Source organism: Tachypleus tridentatus, chromosome 12, assembly GCF_004210375.1.
Source record: "Tachypleus tridentatus isolate NWPU-2018 chromosome 12, ASM421037v1, whole genome shotgun sequence".
NCBI lineage: Eukaryota > Metazoa > Arthropoda > Merostomata > Xiphosura > Limulidae > Tachypleus > Tachypleus tridentatus.
In genome coordinates, this window is record NC_134836.1 from 97037253 (window position 1) to 97064362 (window position 27110).

Consider the following 27110-nt stretch of genomic DNA (forward strand, 5'->3'; position numbering starts at 1 on the left):
GATAGTCTCACAGTGCTAAGTTAGGGACATTCGGTCAGATTACACATTATGTTTTTATTATTTTATTAAATATTATGTGTTACTTTGTTGTTGACGTGTTTTGTTTTGTTTTCATTTATGGCATTATTATACTTTGTCTTAACTTTATTTTAAGTTATTTTTTAAGTCTTAAGTTATTTTACCACTTCATGCCACTGTCTGCCAGAGAATGCTTACATTCGTATGTTAAAATTCTCTTAGCCTCATAGGACAGCGAAACCCTGGTATGATTTGAGAAAAAAAAAACACAACAAAAAACAAACAAATACATGCCCTAGTGGCGTACAGTAAAGACTTAGATTAAGGTGTGGTGTTAGTAAAATGAGGCGAAAGCAAACATCTTAATACTAAATTACCAGTATGACCTGAAATATGTTATTTGCCGCTGGAAAAGTAAACTTGCATTTCTCAATTCCATAAAAAAAACATTTTAGCTACAATTAAACTGCATTTTAAACCGTATTTAAGTAAAAGTGAAGCCACTGTCCTCAATATTGATTTTAACGTAGATGGTACGCAGGAACATGCTATTTTTAATATTATAACGGTTTGTTACAAGCTGTTAAGTTCATTATATTTTCTATGCAACAAATATTTATTGTTTATGATTTATATTACAGAAGTATACACCACTATTCTAACCGTTAGATGGCAGTATATTATCATGATTTCTTTCTGGAATGATAGTATTATGTTGAAGGTAGGCCCAAGAGACCGCAGAAGTAAATTCTAGAAGGAAAGAAAAAAGTTGCAAGACTATATAAATAACCCAGAAAAATCAACAAGGTATTACGCTCCAAATAAATACGTTGCCTTACATAATTTGTTGGCTTAAGAGTTATTATATTACTTAAGACTGATATTTGTTTAGAGTTAAATAGTCGACAGAAACCAGTTCAGCAATGAAAAGTTGTGCGAAAAACAAATCGATTAAAATCTGTTGTCAAAAAATATATTTATTACTACAGCTAGTGGTTTTGGCTTCTAACCCTCTTCAATTGTAAAGACTGTTTGTTTGTTTTTGAATTTCGTGCAAAGATACACGAGGGCTATCTGCGCTAGCCTAATTTGGCAGTGTAAGACTAGAGGGAAGGAAACTAGTCATTACCACCCACTGCCAACTCTTGGGCTACTCTTTTACCAATGAATAGAGGGATTGACCGTCATATTATGACACCCCACGACTAACAGGACGAGAATGTTGGATTTGACGGGGATTCGAACCTGCGACCCACAGATTACGAATCGAGTACCTTAACCATCTGGCTTTGCCGAGCCCAGTTGTAAATAAGGAAGGCAGTCTAATTTCAAACATTACCTCTTGTATGTCCAGTTAACCCCTTCCACAGTTACGGACCAAACTTGGCAAAGGGGTTGGGAATGGCCGTGTAGGTGTTTTTATCTTTGTGACGTAGCTCTCACCTCCTACAAAGGGGAGTACCAAGGAAGATTAAAATGCCTTCGGAAGGTCATTTAGGCATGATGGAGTCTGAAAACAGGTCTTCAGGTTGCTGAACCAAAATCTGATATCAAATTTTATGTTCGTGGCCCACTTTCCATGTCACTGTTAAATTCGTGCAAGCAGCACTGAAATATTGATTTAAAAGAAAGCGTGTTTATGGCTTTAAGGTATATGCAGATTTTTTAGTCTTTGTTTAAGAATATCACATAAAAAATTAGTTACTATATGATAAGTCTGTATAAATACTCTTATAGTTCATATCAAAATGTTATTATTATTTGACCTCACATCCTTATTACGCTTTGTAAAACAGACACATACTAGGTATTAATGCAAGAAATAAATCGCCTATTTTTATCATTATATTCAAAATTTATAAAGAGATCACTAAGACCAAGTTATTGTACAATATCTAAAATTAAGATGACTTTATAATAGGACGTAGCAGGTTTACCCTTAAGTATTCTTACATCGGCTTTGAACATCGATGATGAATAATTCCAATTTAGAAAAGCTTTCTTTAACCACACGAGGACAGAAATATTAACTATTAGGTCTTATAGAAATCTTATATATTTCAATAATGTTATTTATGAAAGTTTTAAATTTTGTTACAGGATAAAACTTCAACATATGTCATCTTTTTCCCAAACCCTATGACTGATATTAACAGTATACTAACACCAAGTAACTTTGTTGTCATAGACAGGGTTTGCTTGTGAGGCTATACAGAGTAGCATGCAATGTTTGAGAGGATTTTGTGTTGTGACTTGAATGAGAAATATGATAAAGCTTTAAGTTTTATTCAGAATTCCAGTCACTTAAAAGCACTCTGAAAGTCATTATGTTACGGCTATGTTTCTTGGTATTTCAAAATAGCAGAATGTCGAAGATTTTTGTTAAATTTCGTCAGATCCAATCATTGTAATATTAGCTTGATTGTGTTTTGTACTTGTAAACTTACTGGACTTATAACCTTGTTTAGGGTTAGAGTTATCGTTTATTCACATACTTATTTTCTTATAACAGCAATATCTAAAACAACTTTTACAAATAATCGTAAGCCTTCTTCTTTCTTTCTACAGTCATGTGATAAAGTTAGGACACCCAATGAAAGCCTGTGTATTTTTGTAACATTTTTGGATATATAGATATTTAATCTCAATTTCAACAATACTGAGAGATTATAGGAATATAATTAAACAATTAAAATTAAGAAAAGACTTTTCAAGATCTTCTGTAAATGTAATTCTGCAAAAATGCACATTCTAACTGAGGAAAAGTTAGGACACCCTACCCCCAAATAGCTAGTGTTACCCCCTTTGGCTGAAATATCTGCAGTGAGACGCTTCTTGTAGCCACCTACCAGTCTCTGACATCGGTATGAAGAAGGTTTGCCCCACTCCTCAATGCAGAATTCTTTCAGCTGTGAGATGTTTGAGGGGTTTCTTGCATGTACAGCCCGTTTCAAGTCACCCCACAGCATCTCATTTGGATTAAGATCTGAGCTTTGACTCGATCATTCCAGGACTCTCCATTTCTTAGTTTTCAGCCAGTCCTTGGTGGATTTACTGGTATGTTTTGGGTCATTGTCGTGCTGCAGGGTCCAGTTCCGCTTCAGCTTTAATTTTCTTACAGATGGTCTCACATGATCCTCAAGCACCCTCTGATACACAGTAGAATTCATGGTGGATTCTATGCTCGTGAGCTGTCCAGGTCCTGCTGCAGCAAAGCAGCCCCAAACCATGACACTTCCACCTCCATGCTTTACAGTTGGTATGAGGTTCTTTTCCTGGAATGCTGTATTTGGTTTACACCAAACATGTCCTATGTTCTGGTGTCCAAATAATTCAATATTGGACTCATCTGTCCAAAGAACATTATTTTAGAAGTTCTGGTCTTTGTCTACATTCTCTCTGGCAAACTTCAGTCCAGCCTTGATGTTTCTCTTAGAAAGCAAAGGTTTCCTCCTTGCACACCTCCTATGCAAGTTAAACTTGTGCAGTCTCTTTCTGATTGTAGAGGCATGCACTTTTACATCAACAGTAGCCAGAGCTTGCTGTAGGTCCCGTGATGACATGTTAGGGTGTTTGGAGACCTCTTTTAGCATCTTGCGATCTGCTCTCGGGGTGAACTTGCTTGGACGACCAGACCTGGGCATGTTGAAGATTGTTTTGAAAGCTCTCCACTTGTTGACTATTTTCCGGACAGTGGAATGGCTGATTTCAAAATCTTTTGGGATCTTTTTAAATCCCTTACCAGACTCATAAGCTGTTACAATTTTCTTTCTGAAGGCTTCAGACAGCTCTTTTTTTCTCACCATGGTGCTCACTCTCACTTCAACAGTCAGGAGCACACCAAACTAAATGTCTGAGGTTAAAATAGGGCAAGCCTCATTCAAAATGCTGAGAAACGATTTTCTACTAATGTGCACCTGGTGTGATACACCTGTGTGTGAGTTGAGTCATTTTAAGTGGGAATAAATGTGGGGATGCCCTAACTTTTCCTCAGTTAGAATATGCATTTTTGTAGAATTACATTTACAGAAGATCTTGAAAAGTCTTTTCATCAGTTTTAATTGTTTAGTTATATTCCTATAATATCTCAGTATTGTTAAAATTGAGATTAAATATCTATATATCCAAAAATGTTACAAAAAACACACAGGCTTTCATAGGGTGTCCTAACTTTTTCACGTGAGTGTATACAAATATGAACTCGAAGCCTTTTTTAAGTAGCATAAGCGGTGTTATTATATCTAAAAAAAATATTTTTATATGTTCCATGAGAGAGAAAAAGGAATCAGATACATGTTGATTTAAAATCTAAGACAGCTATAAGTCTGATGAAAAAGCTCGTTATAGCCTAAAATGCTGGAAATAATAATAAACAATATATTTGCGACTATTTTTAAATCAATGTTTCATTGTAGTGTTTTTATACGCCTAGAAATCTCTATTTTAAGTTGTGTCAAATCTCATTAACATTAAAATGATATTTAATTGGTGAATTAATGAAAAACACTAAATTTTCCAAAACAATAATTTATTTGTAACACATTGACCCATAATAATAACATGTAGACAGAAACGGTTATTGTGCTTTCACATACCAGGCTTTAAATTTGTAACTTGTCTGAAAGTTTAGCAATTTACATGCTTCAGTTAGTGGTCGGTTAGCATGAAACATATCCCACTTTCATGTCTTTACCAATATGAAATTTCACATAAAGCTCATTACTATTGGCATCACTTAAATTTAAAGAAACAGTCAACTCGATCACAATATTATTATCTGTAAGTTAAGAGAGTGAAATTTAACCCCCAAATGATTAGTATAATATAATACGAGAAAGGTAATTAGTATTAGTGTATTAATCCATACATCCATTTTTACACTCGGTTGCTAAAAAACATTGTTGTCCAGTTTTAAGGTAATTCAAAAACATTATTATTACTTCATTTTTAAAATGGAACAATAAACACTTCCTATATGAGGTACAAATTAACGGGAATTTGGTAGTCCAGCAAACTTAAGTGGTCATGGCGATGCTATTACTTTTAATAGAAACAGGAATGTTTATAACTTCAGTTGGACAGCTTATCTATTTTAGATGATTCAATAAAAATTACGAAAACAAGTAAAGACCACCAAAAGATGACGTGGAAATATACTCCAGTGCCACCTTAAATGTATAGTGATGCAAGTGGAGGCAAAGCCATACAGAAATAATGGCATGACCAAATTTGTCATGTAAGAATAGAAATACACCCATTTCCACAAAATAATTACTCATAAAAAACGTATGACACTTCTAGACACAACAGTTACAGAAATAAACCTGATAAAAAGTATGATTACGAACTTTAACAAAGCAAGACTAATAGCAAGCAATCTCAGATGCCATAGAATGAATGCGACCATATCATCTGTTCAAAAACTTTACAGTAATAGTACCACCCACTGATATGCATGTCAGATGGGATGCAGTACACTGGACCCATACATGGTGGTCTTAGCTGCAGTATGTCTGAACTGTACCTAACCGTGCACAATGTCACACCAAGTCTGTTTATCATCTGTTAGAGGTAATGTTCAGCTACTGTGCATTTGTTTTGAGATCTGTTCAACTCCTGCTCATCGGTTTTGGAAACTTGTTTACTTTAACTTTTCCCAGTCTTAACAGATATATTTGTTATTCGCACCATCTCCTGTTTCTGGCTGACCCGAGAGTGCCAGTTCATGGTTGAATTTGTGGGACATAACGTGAAACATGCACTTTTTGTCTGGCTATCCTCTATCGTTTTTCCCCTAGGAGATGGACGCTACAATTCTGTACTTTTAAATAGATTCATTCGTCATGAATGTCAAAATTTTTCATTGTTGTATTTAATGATGTTGTAGTGTTATATGTGCATTGCTGCCAAAGAAAATAGCGGATCTCCCAGATGATTCCTCCTGACAGACTTTTGTATATACCAAACCTTGTTCAGTTGATTGGATTATTTATACTATACTTCCCATATTATTATTTATTTATTTTTTGGAACGGTCACCGAAGTTTCTGGAGGCTTCTAGTATATCTTTGGGTGTATTTCGATCCTGTAATTGACACAGAGTAACACTTTGTACCTTCAACTCCACTTTTCTACCTTTTACACTTAAAATGACAGAGGAAAAATTTCAGGTGATTCTTTATGACATTACTGTTTTGAGCGTTTACTCGTGTTAGAATATTCATTACAGTAACCGATGGTAATAGGTCGAGATAATTCAATATTAGTACAACTTCAGTTAATAAAGATTTTAGTTGAAATGAACCAATTATTTCTTACGTTTAAATTCCGGCAGAGAATAAGATAAAACGAATTATAATGGGGCAGTTGTATAATGTTTTACATGTAGATACTGACGTTTCGATCTTTTGTTATGATCACAAGGAGACGGTATTTTTCTTCTTATGTCACTGGACTAAGTCAAATTATAGTCATCAACAGAAATGTCAGTTAGCCCTATTTCCTGAATGAGTAGCCACCTTGCACTGGGTCCTCTTGCCAGTAGCGCAGGTCAATTTCAGGGATGTCGTCACAAAGTACCCTAGGGTTACTACAAAACAAAAAGTAGATGTTACATTGTCGTTAGCCGAGAAATTTAAAACAAATAAACGTTATACATAATTTAACAATAACCAAACTCCAAACATTACAGAATACATTAATTACAACAGCATATAGAGTACCTAAAACCACTTCCTCAAAGTTCATGCACAAATACTCAAATACACAAACAATACCAGATAGACTTCTACATAGTACAATAAGATATTTTGATAAAAATTGGCGAAAAATGAGTTGTTATGCGAACTAGACAGTTTGTTTGTTTTTGGAATTTCGCACAAAGCTACTCGAGGGCTATCTGTGCTAGCCGTCCCTAATTTAGCAGTGTAAGACTAGAGGGAAGGCACCTAATCATCACCACCCACCGCTAATGGGCTACTCTTTTACCAACGAATAGTGGGATTGACCGTAACATTATAACGCCCCCACGGCTGGGAGGGCGAGCATGTTTGGCGCGACGCGGGCTCGAACCCGCGACCCTCGGATTACGAGTCGCACGCCTTACGCGCCAGGTCATGCCAGGCCAAACATGCACATACCTAGACATGAAATATGAAACACCTACAATAATCCCTATCCTATGATTAATTGTATTAAACATGCACATCCCTAGGCATTAAATATGAAACACCTACAATAATCCCTATCCTATGATTAATTGTATTAAACATGCACATACCTAGACATGAAATATGAAACACCTACAATAATCCCTATCCTATGATTAATTGTATTAAACATGCACATACCTAGACATGAAATATGAAACACCTACAATAATCCCTATCCTATGATTAATTGTATTAAACATGCACATACCTAGACATGAAATATGAAACACCTACAATAATCCCTATCCTATGATTAATTGTATTAAACATGCACATACCTAGACATGAAATATGAAACACCTACAATAATCCCTATCCTATGATTAATTGTATTAAACATGCACATACCTAGACATGAAATATGAAACACCTACAATAATCCCTATCCTATGATTAATTGTATTAAACATGCACATACCTAGACATGAAATATGAAACACCTACAATAATCCCTATCCTATGATTAATTGTATTAAACATGCACATCCCTAGGCATTAAATATGAAACACCTACAATAATCCCTATCCTATGATTAATTGTATTAAACATGCACATACCTAGACATGAAATATAAAACATCTGTACATTAATTGTTATTATTTGTTGCATTTTAAAGCAAGTGTCAAATTATATCTTTATATTCAACTGAATGACTGAACTGCCGCCTTTATCGTGATATGTTAGTATTATAGCAACTGTTTAATGATGTTGTATTCGTAAATAACAATAATTATATACATATTTATGCAAATGAACACCTTACCACATATAAATACTTGTTTAAAATAGGAAAATAAATAGTTACAGTAGACTTAATGGGTGGTGGTTGGGAGTTATACTAGTTAGTTTAAATAACTGGTTGGGAACATTTATACTAATACCAGTTAGTGCCTTTCTCCCATAACTGGGGCTGGGCTAAGAAAGGTAAGTTTGTTTAACGTACTTACCCCCAAATGGTTGTACTTTAGATTTGTTATTCTTATTTTTATTTTCAATTAATTTTTTCTTCTTCTTTACTTTGGAGAGCAGTCACCTTCCCACAACTGTTCGCAGACAGTGAAGGGTGATATAGATGTGGGATGTTGTGGGATTGAGCACCCACATCTCGCTCTCCTATTTCTAATTTCTATTATTTTAATTATTTTATTCCTTTAATTTATTTTAATTATTTATGTGAGACTGGTAAATGAAGGTTAAGACTGATAGATGGTGTATCCCAACTGCAATGTAGGTCCTATTCCGCATTCACCTCCAAAACTTAGGATACATTCTATATCCCACATTATAGCCTGTTTCCTGGAATCCTTTCAGTTGGTACAGCGTTTTTTATTTTTGTTTCGGCTTGTTTAGGTTATAACAAACTAACATTAGACAAAGGTTTGGAGTTACTGTTTTTAACGCAGTCCTTTCTTTTGATTTTATTTAATCTTACTTAAGTCTTAATATTAATATTCCCTTCATATATATATTAGTTTGTTATACCAAAAAACAAGCTGAAACAAAAATAAATAAAAAATAAGACACTCTGCACTAACTGAAATGATCCCAGGTTACAAGCTATAATGTAAGATATAAAATGTGCCCTAGGTTTTGGAGGTGATTTAGAAATTAAAATAATTGATAAGGATATCAATGTAAATACTTTTGATAAAAGAAAATATTTTTCCTTTCCAATGTATGGTTTACCCTCGTTTAATAGTAATGTACCATACCCTTCTGTTATATTTTTTATTCTAGTATTAGTGCCCCCCGCTAATATAGCGGTAAGTCTACGGATTTACAACGCTAAAACCAGCGGTTCGATTCCCTTCGGTGGGCTCAGCAGATAGCCCGATGTGGTTTTGCTATAAGAAAACACACACACTCCAGTATTAGTGTATGTAAATTATTTTCAAAAAGATTAATGAACTTAATCTTTTCAAAATGAGAGCATTAATTAATGTAATAAAAACTTCTGCAAAACACTTTCTTGAAAATATTATAAAATATCAAATAAGAATCAATGATTTATCAAGTTTTGAAAATGAGAAACTGTAAATCAAACCTTCATATTTCGTAATTAATTTTAAACATAAAGTATTCAATGATTTGCAAATTCCTAAAAATTATTCATCAATCTATAAAAAAATAATATTTTCTTGTAAAGACTTAAAGCCTATCGTCAGTTATAAATACGAAGTTCAAATTGTTCCACCATTATATAATTATAAATGGTTTTAACTAATTTAAATGTAGATGAAGTTAATAACTTACCTTGTGAGCGTGAAAATGTTTTATTTACCGATACATTTCATAAATATATTGTTACTGTTAACTTAAAAATTATAAAAAGTAAAATATTACGTGAAATACTCAAAAAAGGATATAAATACAGAATAGCCACAAAATGTAATAAGAATAATATTCTAAAATCTATTTAAAACAAAATATTGATGAATATATTTTAAACATTAACTATATCACATCTTATCCAACTAGATGGTTCCTGGAATGACAGTTGTATGTACTCAAAAATGATATAGAATTAAATTATCCCGTATAAAGTTAAAGAAATACTATACAAATTTATTGTTTCATAAGTTCAAAATAGAATACAAGAATTGCAAGGAAAATATGCTTTATTACCCATTGATAAGGCTACGTGTAATATTGGTGTCATTTGTAAAAATATTTATGCATTAATTATGATAAAAGAAATTAATAGTACACAAGTATTTAAACTTATTAAACAATCTAATGATACAGCAATTAATAATTTCATTGAAACTTATAATGAACCTTGTTCTAAAAAAAATCCTTATGCAGATTTACATTTTCTTTAGGCTATTCCAAAACTCCATAAATCTCCAATTAAATTTAGATTTATTTCTAATTCAGTAAGAACAATTATTAAACAACGTGCTGTTTCATTAAATAAATTACTTAGTGTTTTACTTGAAAAATAAAAATATAAGTGTTAATAATAAAAATATATTTTTGGATAATAAAAAATAATCAACCCATTTTTAAATATTTAAGAAATTGTAAATAAATAAGTAATATTCAAGCATCACAATTCTTTGAAAATATGTAATATTTGTTTTAAATTCATTAATAGAACAGTTCTGATATTTTTTATAAACTAGACATAAGAAAATTAGGCTCCAAAAACATAAAAGATACATTATGTTTCTGTATCAACAATAATTATATATTTTTCAATAACCAGGTTTTTAGACAAGTAGTAGGAGTTTTACTTGTATTGCAAATTCATATCCTTATTATTATGAAAACAGATTTATTGAAAACTACACAAATTCATTAAATAGATGATTTAATTGGTATAAATAATCCTGGAGTAAATAATGTTATTAGCACTCTTTATCCAATAGAATAAGAAATTTAAAATACTTAAATATCTAATACAGAAGCACATTACTTAGATTTAGAAATTAAAGTAATTGATAAGGATATCAATGTAAATACTTTTTGATAAAAGAAAATATTTTGTCTTTCAAATTTATGGTTTACCCTCTTTTAATAGTAACGTATCATACCCTTCTGTTTTTAGCATTATGACTTCGCAATCATTCAGATATTGTACAGTTTATAATAAATTACAATATTTTATCAGTAATGTTGAAATACTGACACCAAATTTATTAGTTAATGGATTTGATAAAGAAACTTTAAATATAATTATTAAACTATTCTGTGACAAATATAAGAATGTGTTAAATAAATATAAAGAAATAAAAGATTAAAGAAATTTCTAATGACTATTTTTAGTTATGAGTAAGGTAATTTAACAACTTGGCACTACTTTATGCGGATGTACACCTCACCGCATATAAGGACTTGTTTAAAGGATAATAATTACAGTAGACTTAATTTTTAACTAGTATAATTTGAACAATTTACTGGGCTACCAATTAATGCCTTTCTACCATAATGGGGGCTGGAATGCTAACTTCAAGAGGTAGGTTTATTTAACTTACCCTCAAATTGTAGTACCTTATTTTTGTTATTTTTATTTTTCAATTAATTTTTCCTTTTACTTTACTTTATCTTCCCACAACTGTCTTCAGGAAGTGAAGTGTGATATAGACGTAAGACATTGTGGGCTTGAGCGCGCAAATGTTGCTCTCGACATTTCTTTTTCTATATGTGTTATTTCTATTGCTATTCCTTTATTTTCTTTAAGTAAGTCTAGCGAGTGGAGGTTAAGAGTGATAGACAGTGTATCCCCACCACAACGTAGGTCCTACGTTCGCAGCCACTTACAAAACCTAGGATACATTTTATATGCCACACATTATAACTTGTACACAGGGATCCTTTGAATTAGTGTAGCGTTTTTATCATTTGCCTTTTATTTCTGTTTCGGTTTGTTTTGGTTATTATATATATGTATATATACAGTACGGGACCGAGTAAAAGTTCCGGCTTAGACAGTGAACATGCGCTTCCTTAATTATATATAATTTTTTAACGAAATATTATACTTGCTTGACTCAAGGGAAGTAACACGTTTGTGAATAAATTTATTATACTGTTTATGCTATATTTATTAGGATAAGAACACAAACAGGCATTCAAAATATACATAAGTAGACAAAATCTTAATCAAATTTATTTGAAGAAAGTGTCCAATTTCAGCTGTTTCGTTTTTCTAATGAGCTTTCTTATGCGGTTAAAAGAGAACGTCAATTCGTCATAACAAACAACTTCTCCACAATCTCCACCATTATCAAGAATAAATCCACAGTTTCGAAAGTACTTTTTTCGCATTCATCTTTTACACATTTGATTGAATGACTTAAAAATGCAACTGCCTCTAATACGTCAGTTTTCATGATCATTTCTGATGCTCTCTTACAGTTGTCCATGTTTGCAATAATATGCTGAAGCATCAATTTTCTTTATTTCAATTTTATACACTGTATAATTCCATTATCTGTTAGCTGTAGAACTGATGTTGTGCATGGAGGTAGAAAGACTAAACGAACATTTGAAAGTTGAACATTTATATGACAAGTTTCATTATCATGGAAAAGTAGAATATTCCTATTTTCTTGTTCCATCCTTTTGTTTACTTTGTTCAAAAATTCTCAAATATAACACTTGTCATCCACGCTTTATTATTCGTTTTCCATTCCACAGGAAGTTCATTCTTCCTTAAATTTGTGAAACAGCGCGGATTTTCACTTTTACCTATTACCCATGGTTCCTTTAATTTTCCATCACCAAATGCTACCAAAAGTACAGTGAATTGTTCTTTCTAATAGCAACCTCCAAAATAATGACAGCAGGAAAAAGAACAGAACATATTTAGCCAATACTTACTGTAACAAAATGTCCGATAATTTGTTAATATTCAAACAAAGTATTAATTAAAGAATAATTAATTAATATTTAAAGAAATTATTAATTAAATAAGAAATTAATATTTAATCAAAAACATTTGTTCCGCCTTACGTAGGTTCTAACCCTATTTGTTGATAGAAGAGGTAGGTGAAAGATAATCCGTGATGACGAGAAAACCCACTTGTAGAGAAAAATATGTGTGAAAACGGCTGGTATGGGTAGAGAAAGCTCTATGAAGCCTTACTTATACAACAACTCAAGCTCAAAATAAACCAATACCTATAATATACCTATATTAATTAATATAATCCAACATCTAAGAACGCCCTCTACATTCCTACCATCAATCACACAACCGCCTTCAAACACGTGGTCAGCTATCGGTCAGTTATCTCTTTCTTTATTTGTGAATCTGATGATGACCGAAGAAGGTCGAAATGTTGTTCGCTCCTCTACATAGAGCTTTCTCTATTCATACCAGCCGTTTTTACATATATAGGTGAAAGCTAGTTTTCCTTCCGCGTTGCTCAAGTTCTGCTATACAGAGAACCTTTTATAAGAGAAATCTTAAGATAATGCTGCAAAATTTTGATATTTTTCGCCTTGTACATGTTCCCGTAATATGCAGCTTCCGGCTTAGACAGGTTTTACTTATATATACATATATGTATATGTATATTTATTTATTTTTATTTTATTTTTTGAAAAACTTGTGAACATTAACAGACGAAGTTTTAATTTTTATTCTACTCACTAGATGGGGTGAGCAAGTCGCATGGGGTTGAGTTGAATGGTTGGAATATCATCGGCATTTTCACAGAGTAGCTTAGACTGGGAAGATTTTCTGATCTCCTGCAGTTGCTCTGTAAAAAATTAATAATAAAATTGTTATATGTAATATATATAAATAAATGTGATAAAAATTCTAGTAACCAAAACTTATGGCATCAAGAAATGGAATTTAGTGCCACTGAAAGTAGGAAACAGTCATTACAGAAACACTTGTCTTTAACCTTTGTTAACTGACATACAAATGGATATGGTTATTGTAGGAGAGAAGTGGTTCTATGACAAGACGATGAAACTATGAAAACTCAAACAATGAGATTGGATATGCATTTGGTATATGACTGTTGCATGTACGTTTGTTTGTTTTTCAATTTCGCGCAAAGCTACTCGAGGGCTATCTGCGCTAGCTGTCCCTAATTTAGCAGTGTAACACTAGTGGGAAGGCAACTAGTCATCACCACCCACCGCCAACTCTTGGGCTATTCTTTTACCAACGAATAGTGGGATTGACCGTCACATTATAACGCCCCCACGGCTGGAAGGGCGAGCATGTTTGGTGCCACTTGCCTTTTCGCCTTTAAACTTTGTTAATATTGAAATACTTACTTTTACTCTATTTGCAGTATTGTTTTTCTTGTCTTGGTTAAAACTTTAACTAATGTATGTCATAGTTTTATCCACCCCATCAAATCTGCAGATAGAGCTTGGGCGAGATACTATATTGTACTTGAATAAAATCTTTAATTTCAACATGAAGCCTTTATTTGTCATGTTCTTATTTCTTAGATCACTGAAAACGTAGCAAATGTTTGGAGAAAAACACATTATTAGTACCTAGCTCACTCGGGTCTTTAGACAATGAAATACCTTAAATATTTAGAAAAATACATGTATGTTTGTAACATAGCATTTTCTGCAACAGGAACCTCAAGGGGTGAATTAAATAGAAAGTAAAAGGTGGAAATGTGTTAAAAAACAGAAAGTCTGATTTGTCATGACCGAAGTCACATATTGGTTACAGCAGTTTGCATAACTTTATGTTTTGTAGGATATAATAAACAATTTGAAAGTTGAAGACAGTATTACGGTAACATAGAACTACTTATGAGTTTGCTTGATTTATGAATTTTTATCTAGCTGTTTTCTTTTTAGTATAAAATAGCCACAAGAGTGAAATATTTGTTGTATTCAGTATAACGATATTAGCAAAAGATCGAATCATATTTTAGTTATAAATCTGTAAAAGTAGCGTCTGGACAACATTTGAAATAGTAAAAAAACCAACAACGAATTTGTATTGTGTTAAATGGGGAACAATGCAAAATATTTAATAATTATTTTATAAAAATAAACGTGTAATAATAAGGTCATTATTAGAAATAAGGAGTAAGATAAAATATTAGAAATGTGTTGTTGAGCATAAAATATGTAAATTAAGTAAGACATACCGGTAACATTTGCAGTTGGAAAGTCAAAAGTTGAATCTTAATGCTCAGTTGATTGCACACACCTTTCCCTGCTTCTAAGCTGGTGGAACAGAGGGAAAACATTTAGATAACAGTGCCCGCTTGTAGATTTTGAGTTAATATTGTCTGACCGAATAAAGCAATTTGATTGTTACTCTTAGAGTGCACCGATGGTCCCAAAGTACTGAGCATGTTTCTGTAGCTGTGAGATGCGAACCATGAAACCTCGCATTTTTAAGCTATTCCTGACCTCGTTTGCGTTTGTCCACCACTGTGATGATTAATGTTTAGTTTTTACACTTTTTGAAATGAATGTTTCGTATAGTACAGGTGGGTTATTCCTTAAATTAATAGTTAATGCAGTTAAAAGCAACAATTTTTTGTTTTTGTTTTACAGAATAAACATTTTTTATTTAAAAACTGTCTCGGGTTCGAATCCTCGTCGCATCAAACATGCTTGCCCTTTCAGTCGTGGGGGTATTATAATGTGACGGTCAATCCTACTATTCGTTGGTAAAAAAAAGTAGCCCAAGAGTTGTCGGTGGGTGGTGATGACTAGCTGCCTTCCCTCTAGTCTTACACTGCTAAATTAGGGACGGCTAGCGCAGATAGCTCTCGAGCAGCTTTGCGCGAAATTCAAAAACAAACAAACTTAAAATCAATATACAATCACCAATATACCCAAAAAGGTTGGACGCTCTAGGCACTTTCAGGAGTATAAATGACAAGAGCATTCTACAACTACTATCGCATCTGCAAAAAAAAGAAAACAAAAAAAAACGCAAATACACAACAAAAAACATCCAAGATAAAATAGAAAGTATAAACATTAAATATTCTTATATATGTAAAACCGGCTGGTATGGATAGAGAAAGCTATATGTAGAAGAGTGAACAACGTTTCGACCAGCCGTTTTTACATATATATTTTTCTCAACAAGTGGGTTTTCTTGTCATCACGGAATGAATATTTTTGTAATCTTTACTCTTGAAAGTGACACGTTAAAGTGTTGAAACTTATTCAGTATAATGGTGACTGCATATCAGTCTCAAATAGAATATATATTGAGTCAAAAAAAGAAAAGAAGTTGTTTTGGTAATTGTATTGTCCACTTATTTATGATTTTACACATGTGTCCAATAGGAAGATTTATCATAACTTCTTTCTTAGCCATATAGCACCCTTGCTTGTGTTTGTCTTATGAGTTTCTAGCTCTGTAATTCTGATAAGAACCCTTATTATAAAGTCGTTACCTTTTCTGTGTATTTGTGTAACTGTCTTCAGAATGTACCAAAATGTTTTTATTTGATTTTGTTTTACCGAAAGGAAACAAGAGGAACTATTGAGATTTGATTTAAACAGTCATGCTGGTGAAGTAAATAATGTTTTGGTCCAGCATGGCCAGGTGGTTAAGACACTCGACTCGCAATCTGAGAGTTGCTGGTTGGAATCCTCGTCACACCAAACATGCTCGCTCTTTCAGCCGTGGGAGCGTTATTATATGACGGTGAATCCCACTATTCGTTGGTAAAAGAGTAGCCCAAGAATTGCCTTACCTCTAGTCTTATTCTGCTAAATTAGGGACGAACAGCGCAGATAACCCTCATGTAGCTTTGCGCGAAATTTAAAAAAACAAACAAATAATGTTTTATTTGTTTTACATTTACAGTTATAGATAAAGTTATTGTCAGTTTGTTTGTAGCACAAAGCTACACAACAGGCTATCCCCACTGTGTCCACCACGGGGAACATGGCCTCAAATATTAACATTGAAAGTCTGTGATCTTTCCTCTGACCTACTCTGGTGGACTTTAGTTTCTGATGGAACGTAATTTCAAATGAATTGGAACTTTGATAAGTGTTTAGTGTTGAGTTGTTGGAGAGCAGTTCCATGAAATGAATGTTTTAAAAAATACCACTACCTCTAGACAGTTTCTTATTAATTATGAACATTCCTTCCCTGTACACTAGTACTCCAGAAGATGTCTTTGAGCCTTAAAAACTGCATTTAGTTTAACAAAACTGTCCGATAATTAAAAAAAGACTTAGTCAGAATTGTCTTAACTTTGATATTAGTTTTTAGTGACTTAGAACTCAACAAGCAGTATTATATTAGGCTAATGGTACTGTCAGTTGACTCCTAATTTTGATATCCTATTGATGCTCAGAGAAAAGCAGCGTAAAATCAAACATCTAAAAATGTTACATTAGTAACATGCACTTGGGTCACCAATATTTATCTTTTTTAAACGTTTCTTTATACGGTAACTTCTTCCAAAAGTATATTCCTTTTACACGTGACTATTCGTCTCCACACATGAGCAGTCTTGATGTTGCTGTCTCTAAGAAACACAGGCTTTAGCACATTTCTTATACGGATAACACAGAGACTATTATCCAGTTCTGCCTCACGTCATTCATCACAGATGAGTAAAAAAAAAATAGCACAGATATTCGACATAAATGCATTACACGTACTAAGTCATATCAGTGCGATAATTATCCATTATCAAGGAAGACTTTCTGTCTGTCTGTGAATGTGTCTCATCCTAAACAAGTTGATCGATCGTGACTAAATTTGGCATGCTAACGTAGCAGTCCAAAAAAGACCAAACTCACATTAAACTTTCCATATATTTAAAACTAGAAACATGTTATAGAATAATCCCTATATTGTAACTCACACAACAACAAAATTCTGAAAGTAAAATTGACAGCATTTTTTCTTATTTCTCGTAATAACCAAAATATCCAGATACAATGCAAAGGATAAAGATATTTCTACTGTTTAAGTTTCCAGCTTTTTCCTGATCCACGCTATTTAACTTTCAGTATATTTCATACATTCGTAAACAAAAGCATTATATAGAATAACCCCATAAAATTTTAACAATAACATAACACATGTATTCAGCTACAATATGGCGAGTAAAGATATCGCTACTTTGCCATTTCTTCCAAGTTTTGCGAATCATCTTCTACATTTCTTCACATCCGATCAACTTCCCCTATTTTTACAACAATGCTCTTGAAGAATAAAAGCTATTGAAAATCCTCTCGGAGATTTTGTTCATTTTTAGTAAATCTGTGAGTGTTTTCAAAAAAAAAAAAAAGATGAAGGAATGCATTGTTGTAAAATAACCTTTACGTTTTTTTAAGATAAGACATTTAAAGTGCAATAGAATTATGAATTATTTTAAATTTCGTGCAAAACTACTCGAGGGCTATCTGCGCTAGTCTTCCCTAATTTAGCAGTGTAAGACTAGAGGGAAGGCAGCTAGCTAGTCATCACCACCCACCTCCAACTCTTGGGCTACTCTTTTCCAAACAAATAGTGGAATTGACCGTCACATTATAACTCCCCACGGCTGAAAGATCGGGTACGTTTGGTGTGACGGGTATTCGAACCCGTGCCCCTGAAATTACGAGTCGAATGCCTTAATCCACCTAGCCATGCCGAGCCAAATGCAATAGAAAGCCAACTATGGACTGAAAGCTCACTTTTACTTGTAGATCTTAACCAGATCTGTCAGGTTATCACCAAGGGTAATTGCTTGGTCTGCAATTTGTCTCAAATTTTAGTCAGATCGCACTTGTACTTAATTTGTTACCATAATTTGCACCTCTCCAACTGTAAATATTTTTACCTACAGTAAAGTCTTATTATGAACAGAATTTGCATTGAAACTAACAGTTACATAGAAAATACGCAAATAATTTATTAAAACAATCCATGATATTAAAATAGTATAATAACTCAAAGAGTAAGAGACAGATTGAAAGAGTCAATATGATCAAACATTCTCAAAAACTCTAACACAAAAGATTAAAGAGAATTACACTGTGTAACACAAACTTTGTTGCATAGTGTTATTCTTGTAATTACAAACTTTTTAATAATTGTGTTAAAAATTAAATTCTTGTTGCTTCCTTCCGTAGAAAAAAATTCAGAGATATTCCAATTCATGCTCAAAGGAGCTAAACACCTCTACACAAAGGGTGCTGACCCTGTAATTATGTTTGTTGTCTGACCAATCACTTCATGATAACTACGGATAGTTTCTTAGAAAAACCAAGAATTTCACTCAAGAGAGATCATTTAGACTACACGAAACGGGATCTCCATGGCCAGATGGTTAAGCTGCTCGACTCGTAATCTGAGGGTCATAAGTTTGAATCCCCATCATACTAAGCATACGCACCCCTTCAGCTCTTGAGGCGTAATATGTGACGGTCAACTTCACTATTCGTTGGCAAAACTAGTAGCCCAAGAGGTGGCGATAGATGATGATGACTAGCTGCCTTCCCTCTAGTGGCCCGACATGGCCAGGTGATTAAGGTACTCGAATCGTAATCCGAGGGTCACGGGTCCGAATCCCCGTCACACCAAATATGCTATCCCTTTTAGCCATTTGGGGGTTATAATATGACGGTCAATCCCACTATTCATTGGTAAAGAGTAACCTAAGAGTTGGCAATAGGTGGTGATAACAAGCTACCTTCCCTCTATTCTTAAACTGCAAAACTAGGGATGGCTAGAGCAGATAGTTCTCATGCAGTTTTATGCAAAATTCAAAACTAAATAAACAAACAATACACGAAACGCCCTCCACAATGGTGATAAATGTGGCAATGAGTTTGTTCGACGCAATAAACAGCTTGGAGAAAACGTTTCAACAGCAATACGTTTTTCTTCAAAACTTCATAATTCCTTTCTGACCAACCTGTTAATCAAATGGTTTCTGAGGCGTTGAGGTTCAACCTCAAGCAAATTAAAACAAAAAGGGTTACTGGATTGTCACTCTTATTACTGTCAATAATCCGTATAACATTAACCTTACTTCTGGCATCAATATACCCTATGTTGGTTGGACGTTAAGTTGTAATTTTTCATTTACTATCTTTAGCTTTCTGCTCTTCTTATTTTACAAGTTTATACTTAGCAACAAATTTCTAATACTTTCCTTGTTCCTCAGTGGGACAGCGGTAAGTCTACGGACTTCCAACTCTAAAACATGTGGTTCTGTTCCTCAGGGTAAATACAGCCCATCTTCTAAGAAACTAGGAAGCAGACTTACTCCTTTTTTTGATGATAATTTTATTATAAATATTTTCTCTATATTGTTATTCATTTGACACGTGTCAAATCCTGTGCCTTTTGTACTGAGCAAATATATAAAATATACACAAGAAAAATAATTAACATTGATTAATAGGTTTATGGTTTGATAATCATGTCTTCAACTTTCAATCTGTTCTTTGTAATTCGGAAAGTGCAAGTTAAGTAAATCATGTGACTAACAAGTGACTTCCTCTTTTGAAACAATTTCCACACATTACTCTCCATTTCATCATTCTTCATTTACTCCTGAAGAAGACACGTCTACCGGTTTCAGTGGATGTATTCAGATGTGATCTGCTAAGCCTTTTTTATCCTTGTCGTTTTTTTTTTACTATCATAAAAATAAATATTATATTTATTCTACATTTGATATTTTCATTAAATTAGCCAAAATGGCATTTTAATTTTTATGGTGCAGATTGGTGTATAGATTACATATTAATACCAAGAAATAAACAACCTCATAGCACCAAATTGTTGTTTTTTCGTAATTGTACATTCAACGTTTCACTTTACAGCTTATTCAAGTGTTCTACTTACAGCCGTAACTGACAGTTTAAATCTTTATGTCCAGATTGAAGCTTTGTATCGCGAGTTACGGTTTGCGTTTTAGTCGAATACTCTTGAAGAGGTTGTAAAGTGAAACGTTGAGTGTCCAGTTAAGAAAAAATAACAATTTGTGTTGTTTTGGAATTTCGCACAAAGCTACTCGAGGGCTATCTGTGCTAGCCGTCCCTAATTTTGCAGTGTAAGACTAGAGGCCATGCCAGGCCCTAATTTGGTGTTACAGAGTTGCTTATTTCTAGTAATAAATTAATATTTTGTCTATTTTATCAATAGACAAAAAACTATATAAAAAACTAGAATACTAAAGCCTAAATGAGATCTATGTCTTCGCTTCACAAATTTGGGACATAATAAATATATTATTATTTATGTCACCATTTTATTTCAAAAATAATATTTTTACGTTTTCATACTTTCTGTATATCTTTTGTTGTTTATAATTTATTCTTGTATATACTTCTATTGAAACTATAAACAATTCAAATATACTTGAAAAACATCAACAATCTAATAAGTTACAAATCACACACATTCACCATATACGATACCTTAAGTTTATATAATTTCCACATTAAGCCTAGGATGACCAGTTTAATGACTGAGTTGTTTTGGTTATTATTCTGTGGTAAATAAAGCTTCAATTGAACGTAGCAATGTTGTTTGACAGCTTAAATTCACAGATAAGTTAAAATTAATGTTATATTAACAAAATATCAAAAAAATGGTTAACTCATTACTCAACCTGGAGTGAAAGCTGAAGGGAAACCAGAATTTTCATGCCAGAATCGATCACCTCGTCTTGAATTGGCGAATTGGCGAGCTATGATGCAAGCAAAGGTTGGACCAATCATAGCTCCTGCTAGATGGCGCTCTGTTACTCCTCCACTCCATAGGTCGATATCATCGGGATGTCTGGGTTGAAATAATATGAAAATAGAAAGAAAAGATTATATCCTTTAGCATGGAAAAAATTTTTGGAAAATAAGTTAAATCCTTAAAACTTGCTTTGAGAGAAAGAGAGAGAAAAAAAGCGTTAAGGTCTAAGTTTTAGAACTAGGATATCATTTTTGAAACATACAAGACTTAATTTAAATGACGAACTACCTTTACCAACAGTACATAAAATACGTATAGGTGAGTGAGTTTATAACATTCGTTTTAATTATTTAGCGATGTACACAGTACGTAATAAAAATAAATGTAATTACTATGGTAGTACCACCATGTTAATTTCTGCACATTTAAGGTTTAAATTTTAACTTCAAAACAAGGTGGATTCAGCATCTTGTTATAGGTTGTTCGATTTTTAATCTTGCCTTCAGCTTTCAAGACATTTTATACGTTATGATAATAAAATAATTGTAATTGAATTTTAAGGTTCGATCATTTTGCTACTTACTTGTATATATTTGATAGATATGGGATCCACAGTGTTACAGTGGTATGTCTGTGAACGTACAACGCTATAAACTGAGTGTCGGTACCAGGGTTGGGCAGAATACAGATAGCCCATTGTGTAGCTTTGAGCTTAAGTTCAAACAAACGAGAAACACTTAGCTATGAGTGATTATATTTCCGAAAATATCCAAGTATGTCGTTTCTGTATTTAAATGCTTTAGAAACAATAACGGAATTCAAAATATAATTTTTATTTGGTAAATATTTCAATAAGATTGGTTATCTTCTTTTCGACTTCGTGCAGAAAGGAGACCCAACTGCAAAGCGCTTGACAACACTAATGATATTAAATACAATATATTTTAATGATAACTTTACGAAATATAAATAATAAAGAATCAACAAACATATCATGAAAGGAGTTTGACGATCTAATGTAATTAGAAAAAGAACATTCAGGTCAGAGTTTATTTCAGTTATAAAGTTGAGTTCTTTAGATAGCTGAAACTTTCGAAAGGAGGTTTGTTTGTTTTGGAATTTCGCACAAAGCTACTCGAGGGCTATCTGTGCTTGCCGTCCCTAATTTAGCAGTGTAAAACTAGAGGGAAGGCAGCTAGTCATCACCACCCACCGCCAGCTCTTGGGCTACTCTTTTACCAACAAAAAGTGGGATTGACCGTCACATTATAACGCCCCCAACCTGGGAGGGCGAGCATGTTTGGCGCGACTCGAGCGCGAACCATCGACCCTCAGATTACGAAGCGCACGCCTTAACGCGCTAGGCCATGCCAGGCCTCGAAAGGAGGAACTAAGTGTAGTTTTAAACCTGATTGTTTAGTATCTGACAAACAAAGATAAGAAGGGATAATATTTATACATCAGGGTGTAACAAACAGCTGACTCTTCGCTTCTAAATAAAGGTACAGTTGTTTAGTATCCGACAAACAAAGATAAGAAGGGATAATATTTATACATCTGGGTGTAACAAACAGCTGACTCTTCGCTTCTAAATAAAGGTACAATTGTTTAGTATCTGACAAACAAAGATAAGAAGGAATAATATTTATTACATTAGGGTGTAACAAACAGCCGACTCTTCGCTTCTAAATAAAGGTACAGTTGTTTAGTATCCGACAAACAAAGATAAGAAGGGACAATATTTATACAACTAGGTGTAACAAACAGCTGACTCTTCGCTTCTAAATAAAGGTACATTGTTTAGTATCCGACAAACAAAGATAAGAAGGGACAATATTTATACAACTAGGTGTAACAAACAGCTGACTCTTCGCTTCTAAATAAAGGTACAGTTGTTTAGTATCCGACAAACAAAGATAAGAAGAGACAATATTTATACAACTAGGTGTAACAAACAGCTGACTCTTCGCTTCTAAATAAAGGTACAGTTGTTTAGTATCCGACAAACAAAGATAAGAAGGGATAATATTTATACAACTGGGTGTAACAAACAGCTGACTCTTCGCTTCTAAATAAAGGTACAATTGTTTAGTATCCGACAAACAAAGATAAGAAGGGATAATATTTATACAACTAGGTGTAACAAACAGCTGACTCTTCACTTCTAAATAAAGGTACAGTTGTTTAGTATCCGACAAACAAAGATAAGAAGGGACAATATTTATACAACTAGGTGTAACAAACAGCTGACTCTTCGCTTCTAAATAAAGGTACAGTTGTTTAGTATCCGACAAACAAAGATAAGAAGGGATAATATTTATACAACTAGGTGTAACAAACAGCTGACTCTTCACTTCTAAATAAAGGTACAGTTGTTTAGTATCCGACAAACAAAGATAAGAAGGGATAATATTTATACAACTGGGTGTAACAAACAGCTGACTCTTCGCTTCTAAATAAAGGTACAATTGTTTAGTATCCGACACGTAGAGAGGAAAGAGAATACAGTTGTGGAAAATCTATTATATGACCGTATTTTATCACATTTTTCTTTGGAACTACGTTTGTTTTGATACATCAATACATATAAAAGTAAATGTGTTTCATAAATGATGCAAAACTGTCTAAGTATTACATCAGCAGTTTTGGTGGCTATCTGGACATATAATCAGTCGTTTTTTGGCTGTAAATAGAGATTACTATAAAGAGTTGGCTTAGAAACAGATCAGCTACAATGGGCGTGTGATATTACCATGACTGAGAGTCGCAAGGTAACTAATACCATGGGAAAAACATTTATTGATTCTTTGAGCGAGGAAGGCACTTCGACAATGCAGATAGCTAGAAGAGTTAAATTTAACCAACCTACTGTGAGCCACTGGGTGTACAAATATAAAGAGACTGGCTGTGAGGAGTGGCAGAATGAACGTAGGAAGAAATCTTCCACAGTAGCTGACGATCATGCTCTGAACCTATAGAATCGTCATCTGTCGCCCACAGACCTCAAACGATCATAACAGGAAACTTCAGAGGACATTCTCACCACTCCCACTGTCTATTCTTGGTCATGTTCAGCTACTCTCCAAGTAAGATAACCAAGAAAGAAACCCCTTCTTATCAACAAGATGAAGCTCAATTGGCATATTGTTTGTTTTGTTTTTTGTTTTGATTTGAATTTTCGCACAAAGCTACTCGAGGACTATCTGTGCTAGCCGTCCCTAATTTTGCAGTGTAAGACTAGAGGGAAGGCAGCTAGTCATCACCACCCACCGCCAACTCTTGGACTACTCTTTTACCAACGAAAAGTGGGATTGACCGTCACATTATAACGCCCCCACGGCTGGGAGGGCGAGCATGTTTAGCGCGACTCGGATGCGAACCCGCGACCCTCAGATTACGAGCGCATGCCTTAACGCGCTCGGCCATGCCGGGCCTTGGCATATTGATAAGACTGAATGGACGAAAAAAATGCGGAGAAAAGTAATCTTTTCAAATGAACCAGACTCCCGTCTGTACAGATATGATAAGTAGCAGCACGCGCGATATCAGTATGGAGAACTGTTCTATCCAACGGGTTTGAATGCAGTTGTGAAGCATCTTGAGGATGATGCACATGTGGATTTATCACTGGCCAGGATGTAGGACGTTCGCAGTTTGTGAAAGGCACTATCAATGGCGACAAGTACATCAAATCCTCAAGTCCTGGTTAAAGTCAATAATTCGGAATCACTTCAGTGGAGCTGACTGGTGCACATTTCAAGATGGTTCTGCACCATACCATAAGGCTAAAATTTATGCACTTCATGCAGTAGGCGTGAAATAAAGAGGAAATTGTATTCTACTTGTATTGAAAAAAATATTTAGATTATTACATTACTTCAGGTAAAGGACTGTCTTTGAAATGATAGGATCAAGACAATACATTGGCCAGGAAACAGCCAATATCTTAACCCTTTCGAAAATTGCTGGAAGTTAACGTGTAACAAACTGCAAGACTAGAAACTGAGAAGCACATTGAAAATGCAGGAGTCACTGATATGCCTGTGACTTCATGAGCTCAATCCCGCCGACATTTAGTCCTTCATGTACTCTATACCTCGGTGATGTCAAGAAGTTATCAAAATCAGTGGAAGCACAACAAAATATTGAAACGAGAAATAGATCTTGTGACTACTTTTTGATAAGTAAGTTAAAGAGGTTTTCTTTACATTTAGGCTTTATTGGTCAGAGAACACTTTCGTATTTGACGAATGTAACGGATTTAATGTTGTATATTTATTTTAGTGCCTACGTTTGTTTCAATATATATTTGTATGCATGTGACGTATATTATTGGATGTGTATTGCGCAAGCGTCGCCTGTTCTTTAAAGTTGTAGAAGATACGTGATTGTAGGAATTAACAATATTTGTTTTACAAAAAATGCTTGCGTGTTCGAATATTGTTGAACGCTCTAGAATCTTGCGTGATTCGTGTTAAAGAAGATAGCTGAGAGACAGTAATAGAAAATTATTATTTGTCAGTTACAGCCACTAAACTATAATCCTTGGAAGATATAACTGTGATTAACGCTTATTAACTGGAAAACTACATAATTTAACCTGGAATGTTTGTAGATTTTAAACATTACAAACTGTTCAACTTCAGTGAATTGTTTTGGACGTTATTATTTCTACGAGAACATTAAATATCTTCCTCTGTAAGAAGTGAGCTTGCAATCAGTGCTAACCAAGAAAAAACAGGTTTATTTTAACCGAAGTGTGACAATATCAAATCAGAATTAATTTGCTCGTCATGGACCTGAATAGTCGATAAAATATTCATTTCTAGACCGGACAAAAAACTCAGTATTGTCTGTAAATTTGTGAAACTGTTGTATATAAATCATTATTTGTAATAACTGTTATTATAAATTGTATTGTTGTTTGTATATCAAAATATATTTGTATTAAGAAAGAAAATCGTATATATCGATCTTGTTGATAAATATCATTAATTTAATATATATTAATAGTTAATAACTTCTAAATTAATGTTAAAATTTCCGGTTATTTGAAATAGTAATACTTAAAGTACTCAACATAAATCGGAGACTTTTTAGATGTAAACAGTAATACGTAACCCAAATATTTGGTCGTTTACTGTAATAAGTTTGTTACTGTTAGTGTGTTGATAAGGCTAAAGATATATATGTCTGGATGACTAAAATATGAGTCAGTTTACTTCGCAAAATAACCGTTTTACACTAGTTTTTGACGCTTTCACAGTACGTATTCTCGTAAAATATTAGAGGAAGCAATAAAAACGTGAAAACGTTAGACAACAAATAATTATTTTCCATCATTTTATTACTCATGGCCTATGCTCGTAAATTAGGATACAATTGAAACTAACCTTTCCAAGAAGAAAACTGTATTATAATATAAGCCTGGGTGCATCTAGTTATTGGCACTGGTATCATGTATTATCCGATCTTAGCTGAGATTACGTTTCTGAGTATATTTAAAGTATGGCGTATTTATAACGTATGCTATACGTTTCAAAATGCCCCCCAGTGGCATGTCTGCGGACTTACACCCTAAAAACCGGGTTTCGATACCCGTGGTTGGCAGAGCACAGATAGCCCATTGTGTAGCTTTGTGCTTAATTCTAAACAAACAAACAAACACTTCAAAATGTTATAATTGTAGGTTGTTGCAGTTGTAATGCTTAATAAATACTTGATTTCCAAATCTGGTTGCAGTTCGTAAATATACTGTATTCTCACTAGCAAA

The 27110-nt window shown here is 33.6% G+C and overlaps 1 protein-coding gene across 1 annotated transcript in view; it reads right to left on the reverse strand.

Moving 5' to 3' along the window:
- Positions 1–4535: 4535 nt before the first annotated feature.
- Positions 4536–27110, reverse strand: part of LOC143234088 (peroxidase-like) — a 68236-nt gene continuing 45661 nt past the window's right edge. Inside the window, exons 13-15 of the mRNA XM_076471143.1 lie at positions 21264–21433; positions 13331–13439; positions 4536–6607 (exon numbers count right to left, since the gene is read on the reverse strand). Of these exons, the coding sequence (XP_076327258.1) occupies positions 6514–6607; positions 13331–13439; positions 21264–21433 (373 nt within the window). The 3' untranslated portion in view covers positions 4536–6513. The remainder of the gene's footprint in view (positions 6608–13330; positions 13440–21263; positions 21434–27110) is intronic.